The 8,765-nt window shown below is 61.8% G+C and overlaps 1 protein-coding gene across 1 annotated transcript in view; it reads left to right on the top strand.

Moving 5' to 3' along the window:
- SDK2 (sidekick cell adhesion molecule 2) overlaps nt 1–8,765 on the top strand; it is a 126,972-nt gene that overhangs the window by 91,123 nt on the left and 27,084 nt on the right. Inside the window, exons 31-38 of the mRNA XM_006754624.2 lie at nt 383–584; nt 1,404–1,507; nt 1,968–2,038; nt 2,892–3,027; nt 4,407–4,463; nt 5,734–5,835; nt 5,939–6,054; nt 8,729–8,764. Of these exons, the coding sequence (XP_006754687.1) occupies nt 383–584; nt 1,404–1,507; nt 1,968–2,038; nt 2,892–3,027; nt 4,407–4,463; nt 5,734–5,835; nt 5,939–6,054; nt 8,729–8,764 (824 nt within the window). The remainder of the gene's footprint in view (nt 1–382; nt 585–1,403; nt 1,508–1,967; nt 2,039–2,891; nt 3,028–4,406; nt 4,464–5,733; nt 5,836–5,938; nt 6,055–8,728; nt 8,765) is intronic.

Genomic DNA, 8,765 nt, shown 5'->3' with positions numbered 1-8,765 from the left:
GGAAGGTGGGCTCAACGTGCCTGACTGCCTAAGAGAGCTCAGGACCCCCAAGGCCTGGCCCCTGTTGGTCCCATGTAACAGACCTTCTTTCTGAGCCTTGATGTTCCCATCTGTGCAATGGATCAGCACCCCTGCCCCGAGCAGAGATGGCGAGGCAAGGCCTTCAGGGATGACTCTGAATAGCTCTCTCAGAACCCAGGGCTGGGCTGGGAGTTCCCCTGCAAGGGGCCTGCTCTGCAACAGCTGCCACTGACCAGGAGCCACACAGGCGCTGGCTGTCGGGTGGGGCAGGGGGGAGCCCTGAGCCCAGAGCACCTCCTTTTCCCACTTGAGAAGTTGCTCCTCCTCCCCCCACCGGCTCACCTGCTCCTCCGGCCCGCAGACCGCCCACAGCCCCCCAGCAAGCCCGTGGTGCGGCAGGAGGACGTGAAGGCACGCAGCGTGCTGCTGTCCTGGGAGCCGGGCAGCGACGGGCTGTCCCCCGTGCGCTACTACTCCGTCCAGACCCGCGAGCTGCCCAGCGGCAGGTGGGCGCTGCACTCGGCCTCCGTGAGCCACAACGCCTCGGCCTGCGTGGTGGACAGGTGGGTCTCCAGCGTCTCCGACCCGCGCCTCCGGCCTGGACTGCCGTGCAGTGCCCCGCAGGGCTCCCTCCGCCCTGGACCTCTCTCCAGCACGCTCAGCCCCGCAGCTCTGGCCTGACCGCCCTCCTCTCTGTGGGGCCTGTTACAGCAGCCTCTTCATTATCCGTTTCTGGAGCCTAGAAGCCCCGCAGCGAAGCGCGCTCCGTCCTTCATTAGCGGTTTCTCCCAGCCAGGCAGCTCCTCCAGCCTCATCTTTAATAGGGAGCTTCGCTCCACTCCGCCACTCTGGCTTCAGTAGCATTCCGAGTGGGTCGTATTTTTTATGCTCCAGTTGACGTGACCGGGAGTTTTGAGCGATACTTTCCTCCCAGTAAATCAAAAAGGAAGCCGTTTGCCTGGAGAGGAAGTGAGGCTGATGAAGTGTGGTTAACTCTTGAGAGCCGCGGCCCTTCCTAAAGTTACTGAATTCAGGAAAGGGGTGGCAGTTCCTGGAGGGGGAGTTGCTGTGTTCCTCCTTCGAGGCAAGAAATATGCAGATGGTCCCTCCTGGGGGCCATCCCCCCTGGGGACCATCCCTCCTGGGGACCTATGGCTTATAATGGAGCTAAAGGTGTGGCCGCACCCCAAGCTGGCATGGTCTAGGGACCAGCCTGGGAGCTCAGGGCCTGGCCCCTGTTTGTCCCATGTGACAGACCTTCTTTCTGAGCCTCAGTGTTCCCATCTGTGCAATGGATCGACAACCCTGCCGCTTGCCCAAGCAGAGATGACGAGGCAAGGCAGTTAGGGAACCTCCGTTCACTGAGCCCGGTTCCCCTACAGGCTCAAGCCCTTCACGTCCTACAAGTTCCGAGTGAAGGCGACCAATGACATCGGGGACAGTGAGTTCAGTGAGGAGTCGGAACCGCTGACCACCCTGCAGGCCGGTCAGTGTCCCCACCCTTGGGTGTCTTTCTCTTGGTCCACTGGGTACCTCCTGAGCACTAGGTGACCTCTTTGGAGGGGGTGGCCTCCAAAGACGGGAGGGGTCTGCGGGGCCAGAGGGGGCCTTGGCCTTGGGCTCAGCACCCACAGCCAGCCTGGCTCCTAGTGCATTTTTTTCTCTGATATCTCTCAAGCTGGTGGCCAACCCCGGAAAACCAGTAAATGGGAGTGGGGGGCCTCAGGGGCAGGGGCAGGCCTGTGGCTTTCTGAGCAGAGAGGAGCGGGCACTGGGCTCTTGGGCTGTGGTCAAGGTCCCCGCCCCTCTCTCCCTTCACCCTGGCCCTTTGCTCTGCAGAAGTTGGGGTGGTGGGTGACCGGAGGCGGAGCTGCCCACAGTTCACTGTCCTCCCAGGGGGCCTCAGTCCCAGCCCCCAAAGCTCACCTGTCTGCCTCTCTCCCCAGCCCCCGACGAAGCGCCCACCATCGTCTCGGTGACACCCCACACCACCACCTCCGTGCTGATCCGATGGCAGGTGAGGCCCAGCAGCTGGGAGGGGCCAGGCACCAACCTCGGCCCACCTGCCGCCCCCCTGAAGGGAAAGTTCTTAAAGAGAAAACAGGGCGGGACCTGAGCCCTCCCCCGGCCCAGGGCTACATTCCTCAAATGACCATGACCTAAGCAGCTGGGAGTCGGAGAGACTAGCAGATGGGGCCATGTTGGTGCAGGGGCAGGGAGGTGCCAGCAGCCGCTAGGGATGCAATTAAGGATCAAATAAAGGGCTGAGTGGTTTCGGCAGGATTTTTAAGAGAGGTGTCATAAAAAGTAGCTTTTACCGTCTCCCGAAGCTTGTTCTGCTCAGCTGTGGACGAGTGCAGAAAGCAAAGGAGACACTATGGAGGTGCAGGGAGGGAGGGGGAAGAGGGGTGGGGGTACATCTGCCCTTGTTCTGGCCTCAGAGCTGGAGAGGACTGGGATCTCGGGAAACTCCAGGCAGAGGGACCAGAGACTGAGGGTGGCTAGTGACCATGTCAGGCAGCTCCTAGGCAAGGTCCAGCTCTATGAGAAGATCCAGGTCAGGCTGGGCCCCCGTGATGCTGTGTGACCGTGGGCAAGTTCCTCAACCTCTCTGAGCCTGCCTTTCTGCTGCGTTAGGTGGGATGGCACGGTGATCCCTGCCCTTCCTTGCCCCGTAGGGCCTGCTGCGAGGATGAAACAGCCGTGCTGGAAATGCCTTGTGAATTAAAAAGGCTCAGAGTCATTTTGACCCCTTTTCCTGGTTGAGACTCAGTCTCTGCTCTGAGCCGGGGAGGGAGGGCAGAGCAGAGTGGAGGAGGGTGAGCTGCATGGTCCCGGCCCCTCTCCATCCCCCACTCCCTTCCCTGCAGCCACCGGCCGAGGACAAGATCAATGGCATCCTCCTGGGCTTCCGGATCCGGTACCGCGAGCTGCTGTACGAGGGTCTGAGGGGCTTCACGCTTCGTGGCATCAACAACCCGGGGGCCAGGTGGACAGAGCTGACCTGTGAGTGACGTTGCGGGACTTGGGGGGGCGGGGGACAGGGGGGTACAGGCTCACCTGCCTAAAGCTCTCAGCTTCCTGGAATCTCTCTAACCCGAAACCCTGCCATCTACCCCCGTGTGTGCCTCTCACCCCTGTCCCCTTCAGTCACTGAGCGAGTCTTTATTGAGCACCTGCTCTGTGCCCTGGACACCGTGGACAAAACAGACAAGGTCCCTGCCCTCTCAGAGCTCCAAGGCTGGGGAGGACGTAGCCCAGGAGAGCCTAGGCCAGTGTGGGAAAAGGCTTCCCAGGGGGACGGACACTGATGGAGGATTCCATGGCAACCAGTCCAATGGGACAGGGAGAGCCCGGCATGTGCAAAGGGCCTGAGGTGGGGGAGGAGGACCAAAAGCCGAGCCTGGTCACCGCCCAAGGGTAGCAGCCTGGCCCCTCCGGGTCCAGGGAGGTCACTGTTCTGCTCTGGGCTCCTCAGATCCCAGCCTGCCTCTAGGGAAGGGGGACATCCCAGGGATAGTCACAAGGGAATGGCCTGTTGCATTTGGGGGTGAGGAGGGTGGCGTTGGTGGCATGATGGCTGGCGATGGGGTCCAGAGGCAGGGCGGCCAGTAGGAGGCTTATGCAGGAACCTGGGCAAGAGCGTGCGGTTGGGGCCAGGGTGGCCAGCTCAGGATGGGACTGAGGGCCGGTATCGGAGATGATGTGCCGTGGGCTCCGTGACGGACTCAGGTCAGGGACAGGGACAGGTGGGAGAGGGAGGAGTCCAGAGGATTTGGGTGCCCAGGTGGGAGGTGGGACCATTCACCCAACCAGAGGCTAGCAGGAGGGGCAGAGCCGTTTAAGATCCTCTCCGCTATGAATTTTCCTCCCGTAATTCCCCTGAGCCTTTCGGCCTTGTCTCCGAGTGAGGATTCGCAGACAACGCAGTGATGGACCGCGCAGCTCCGGCGCCTTAATAGAAAACCTCGGAAGGCGCAGACCCCGGGCCTGCGTTGTTTGTTTATTTTGCTTGCGGTTATTCTATTGCCTGTGATTCATAGTCATGTTTCCTGCTAGGAAATAGTTCCTGGTTCCTATGAGGAAATTTACAACCACTGCTTGATGGTGGTTTGCAGGAGCGGAGGCCAGGGAATGAGCTGGGGCGAGAGGGTTCCCCCAGCATGTCCTCAGGGATGCTGGGCCCCGGGGGGCTCAGGGTACCCCGTGGCCTCAGACCAGCGCACACCGGGGCAGGGCAGCACTGGCGCCTAGCTCAGCCTCAGGAACCCCTCCCCTCTCTCCGCCCTGCCCCCGTCACTGGGGTCTCCGTGGAGGGGTGTGTGTACTAACTCCGCTGTCTGCTGTCTCCCTCCGGCCCCTCCCTCCACCTCCCCACCCGGTAGCCTTGTTCTCCATGCGGAACCTGAGCCGGCCCAGCCTCACGCAGTACGAGCTGGACAGTAAGTCTTGCATGGCGGCTCCGTCTGGGGCCGGCAACCTCCTCAGGGATGGGGAGCGGGGCCTCTGAGGACGCCTGGCCGCAGGCGAGTGGCGCGCCCACCTCGGGCTACTGCAAGAATGGGACCACCCTTCGCACGTGCAAATTTCCCACAAGGCACCGAGACGCAGGGCCCCCAGGGAAGCTGTCCTCCAGGCCTCTGTCGGTGGGGTGCGGCACAGAAAAGCAGCCAGCTCTGGTCTGTGTGCTGGGCTGGAGGACGGTGGGGCCATCATGGGAGCTGTTGGCTCGGCTGGTTGGCCACATGGGTGTCCATGTCACCGCCGCCCCAACTGGCCCAGCAAAGGCACCTGCAGCTGGGTTCTGTCTTCCGGCCCAGACCCAGCCGTGGAGGGAGCAGCCCGCCCCCGCTTCCCTCCAGGGACCAGGAAACCTTGCTGCCTGTGCATGGCCCGCGCTTGTCCTGTTTCTCAAGTCCCAGCTGTGGTTCCCCGAAGTCCCAGGGCCTTGGACAAGGGACCCCCACTCTGTAGGACTGAACTGTCCCTCTCCTTCCTTCCTCAACCGGTGGCTGCACAGCCTGCTCCCCACTCCCACTCCAGAAGGGAGAATGTGCACCCAGAAAGGGGAGTCAGCCGTGCCCCCGGCAGGGACAGCATCCCCACCCAGGATGTCAGAGCCCATTTCCTGCTTCTCTCCCAGCCACTGTCCAGGCATCTCACCCAGGTGCCCCAAACCCGGGGAAAAACACAGGGTTTCTTGGCCCAGAGTTCACGTCCAATAAGCCCCTTCCCTTAGGGCTGGGCCCCCTTCAGGAGCTGGTGCTGGAAACTTTTAGCATCTAACATGTGGAGCAGGAGTGACCCGTGACCCGTGACCCGTTACCTGGACAGGCAGGGGAGTGACCTGTGACCCAGGACAGGCAGGGGAGTGACCTGTGACCTAGGACAGGCAGGGAAGGAGTGACCCCTGACCCGATGTGCCCGGGACAGCCTTGGTTCTCACCAGTGTCTCGACACAACCATGACTAGTGCCCCTTTCAGTCTCAACCGTGTGCCCCAGGGTCCCCCTGGGCCAGGAAGCCAGCCAGCATCCCCTGGGTCCAGGTCCCAGGCCTCCTCTTCCTTGCTCTTTCCTGAGTCTCCACTCAGGGACTAGCATCACAGGGTGCACCATCCAGCCTCCCCCACAGCCCCACCCTCCACGACTCCATCCCCTGCAGGACCGTGACTTCTGTGTGCCCCTCCCCTCCCCCCTCTCGCCCACCACAGACCTGAACAAGCACCGGCGCTACGAGATCCGCATGACCGTGTACAACGCCGTGGGCGAGGGGCCCCTGAGTGCCCCACAGGAGGTCTTCGTGGGGGAGGCAGGTGAGTGCCGCTGCCCTAGGGCCCCAGCCCACCTTTCCCGCCCCCACCTTCTCCTCCCTGGAGTCACTGGCTCCGCACACTCACCTCCCCTCATGCCCTCCAGTGCCCACGATGGCGCCCCGCAACGTGGCCGTCCACGGCCCCACGGCCACACAGCTGGACGTGACGTGGGAGCCTCCCCCACTGGAGAGCCAGAACGGAGACATCCAGGGCTACAAGGTACGGGCGCTCCAAAGGCCAGGCTGGGGGTTGGGGGTGACCTACAGTCAGTGGTGGAAGAGGCCCCCAGGTCTACACCTGCTGTTTGTACACAGCCCACAGGATTATCGTGCAGCTGGGACCAAAGTACCCCTGCCTATGCCACGTCCTGGGACACAGGAACTCGGGCCTCGCCCTCCCAGCCCCCCAGCTCCCAGTGCCAACATCAGCGGCTATTTGGCCACCCTCATTACATTGATGCTTGATTGGCTGGCCACTGTCCAAATCTCTATTTTAAAACTATTTCTAAATGTGTACTGATGTCACCCGTTAGGGCAGGAGTCCGTTAGTCCCCACAAGTCACCGAGCCCTTGAGGATGCCTTCATCCTCTTGAAAGCCCTGGGAAGCTGGTAGATGATCCATGTGTGTGCCCATTGTGTAGATGAGGAAACTGAGGCCCAGTTCCGGGGCCCGGCCAGGTCACAAAAACAGCAGGTGGCAGAGAAACAGACCCCAAGTGTGCTGGTCGCCACTCCACCAGGGGCGGAGAGGAAGCGCTGACCACAAAGCCACCAGAGGAGCTGGAGCCGTTAGGACACAGCCCTGGGCCATGACTGGAGCCTGCCTCCCGTTCCCGTGTCCAGAGAATGGCCCAGGCAATGACAGGTGTGGCGTGTGAGGGCCACGAGGGGCCCCGTGGTCACCTGGCTCAGCCCTCACTGCGCAGGCAGAAACCGAGTCTCCGAAAAGGCGCAGGGCTCACCCCATCACGGGGCTGGTTAGTGCCGGGGGCCCTGGTTTAAGACAGAATCCGGAGTAGGCGTCTCTTTCCATCTGGGGCGAAGGAGGCGGGAGAGAGGAGGAAAGACATCTTGCCAAGGAAGCGCTGAGGATGACGACACCCCTGGAGTCCTTGCCGGGGAGTGCCAGCTGGGAACACTCAGTATTGCACCCGGGCACATGCCTCCCGGGGAGGAGGAAGGAGCCGGGCGGAGCCCCGAAGTGTGGCAGCCACCAGGCGGTCGAGGTGTGGAAGTCTCCGGTTAATGTGCACCCCCAGGAAGCGTGTGGGTGCGCAGACTCCGTATGTCCCCCCACTTCCCCCCGCCCAGACATCTGCGCGCTGGGGGAAACCTCATAGCCACGGATGTTAACCGGGGAAATGGAATTCCCACCTCCCAGACGTGGATGAGCAGCCACACCCACTGCCATGAGCCGTGTGCCGGGGTCACATGCTGTGACCACAGCTGAGACGGACTGCATCAGGGTCAGGCCGAGCTGTGCCGTGTGCACAGGCAGGCCCGTCCCTGCAGCCACTGTCCTTCAGTGACACGTGCTTACTGAGCAGTTACTTTGTGCCCAGCCGTGTTCTCGGTCCACGTGAAGGTAAACCGTAGGGGAAGGAGACGGGCGACGTTCAAAACAAGTGGCAGCTCCAGGTGGCGGTGAATGAAGCAGGTTACGGGGAGAGAAGCTGAGGGGGGTGTGAACGTGTGAGTAGGTTTGTTAGGGAGGGACTTAGCGGGAAGCTGACCCTTGAGGAAAACCGAAGGATAGCAGGGCATGAATCACATGGACCTGGAAGAGGAGCATTCCAGGAAGAGAACAGAGAAGAGCAAGGGTCCTGGGGCCAGAGGCTGCTTGGCGTGTGGGCCAGCACACAGCCATGTGTGTCTCAGAGTGCGTGGGGAGCAGCATGATGGGACGTGGGCCTGGGCAGAGACCGGGGCCGCACAGCCCTCACTCTGAATAAGGTGACAGGCAGGGAAGGTTTGGGGCAAAAGGAGGGGCGTGGGTGACTTGGGTCTGTGAAGGGCTGTGCTGGCTGCAGTGCAGAGAGTTGTCTGAAGGGAGCAGGCACATCACACGTGAGACCCGGTGGCGGCTGAGCTAAGATGGGGCGGTAGCGTGCCGGCAAGGTTTGCTCTCTGGTCCCAGGTGAAGGGTAGAGCCGGCAAAACGTGCTGACGCAGTGAGTGTGGGATGTGAGGGCAGGAGGAGCGACAAGCGTTAGCGAGCAATTGGATGATGGAGCTTCCAGCCCCGCGCAGGCATTCGCACAGGCCAGGCGGGATGCTTTTGTGAGCGCTTGCCCACTTTGATTAGCTTCCTCCAGGCCAGCGGAGAAATTCGGCCCATAGCCTCAGAAACCGCTTCTGCCAGCAGGTGGCAACAAAGGCCCGCTAATCCTCCATCAGAGTGGTGCTAGTTGCTCTCGGGGACGCCTCACCAGCAGTCAGAGCCTTATAAATGGTGCACTGAAGGTCAGGCAGCTCCAGCCCCGCCAGCGTCTGCAGCTGACGTTGCAAACTGCAGGGTGCCCGTGGGACGTGTCAACACACCCTGCATCCTACCCAGCACCCAGGTGATACGACCTCCTGGACCTTGCACCCCATTCTTGGTTGGGGTGCACCCTCCGCTGCGCTTACCTTCCATTGCAGGTCCTGCCGGCACCACCATAAACACACAGCAGGACTGTGCCCTCGTGGGGTTCCCAGACAAGCAGAAACTGTAGTGTTAGAAAAGGAAGGTTCTGGAAGGGTTGCTACGCTCTTAAATGCCTCCACACTATTTCCTGGGTCACTCACACCTCCCGTCCAGGTGTGTGGACGGCTCGAGTGCAGGTGTCCTGAGGCCCGGGTGTCTCGGACGCTGTTGTCCATCCCCCGCCCGCCCCATCGTCTGTGTCCGCAGATTTATTTCTGGGAGGCCCAGCGGCGGAACCTCACCG

This window comes from Myotis davidii, unplaced genomic scaffold (assembly GCF_000327345.1).
Source record: "Myotis davidii unplaced genomic scaffold, ASM32734v1 scaffold172, whole genome shotgun sequence".
In the NCBI taxonomy this organism is placed as follows: Eukaryota; Metazoa; Chordata; class Mammalia; order Chiroptera; family Vespertilionidae; genus Myotis; species Myotis davidii.
The sequence above is the reverse complement of the archived record's forward strand: the minus strand, read 5'-3'. Positions and strand labels throughout refer to the sequence as shown.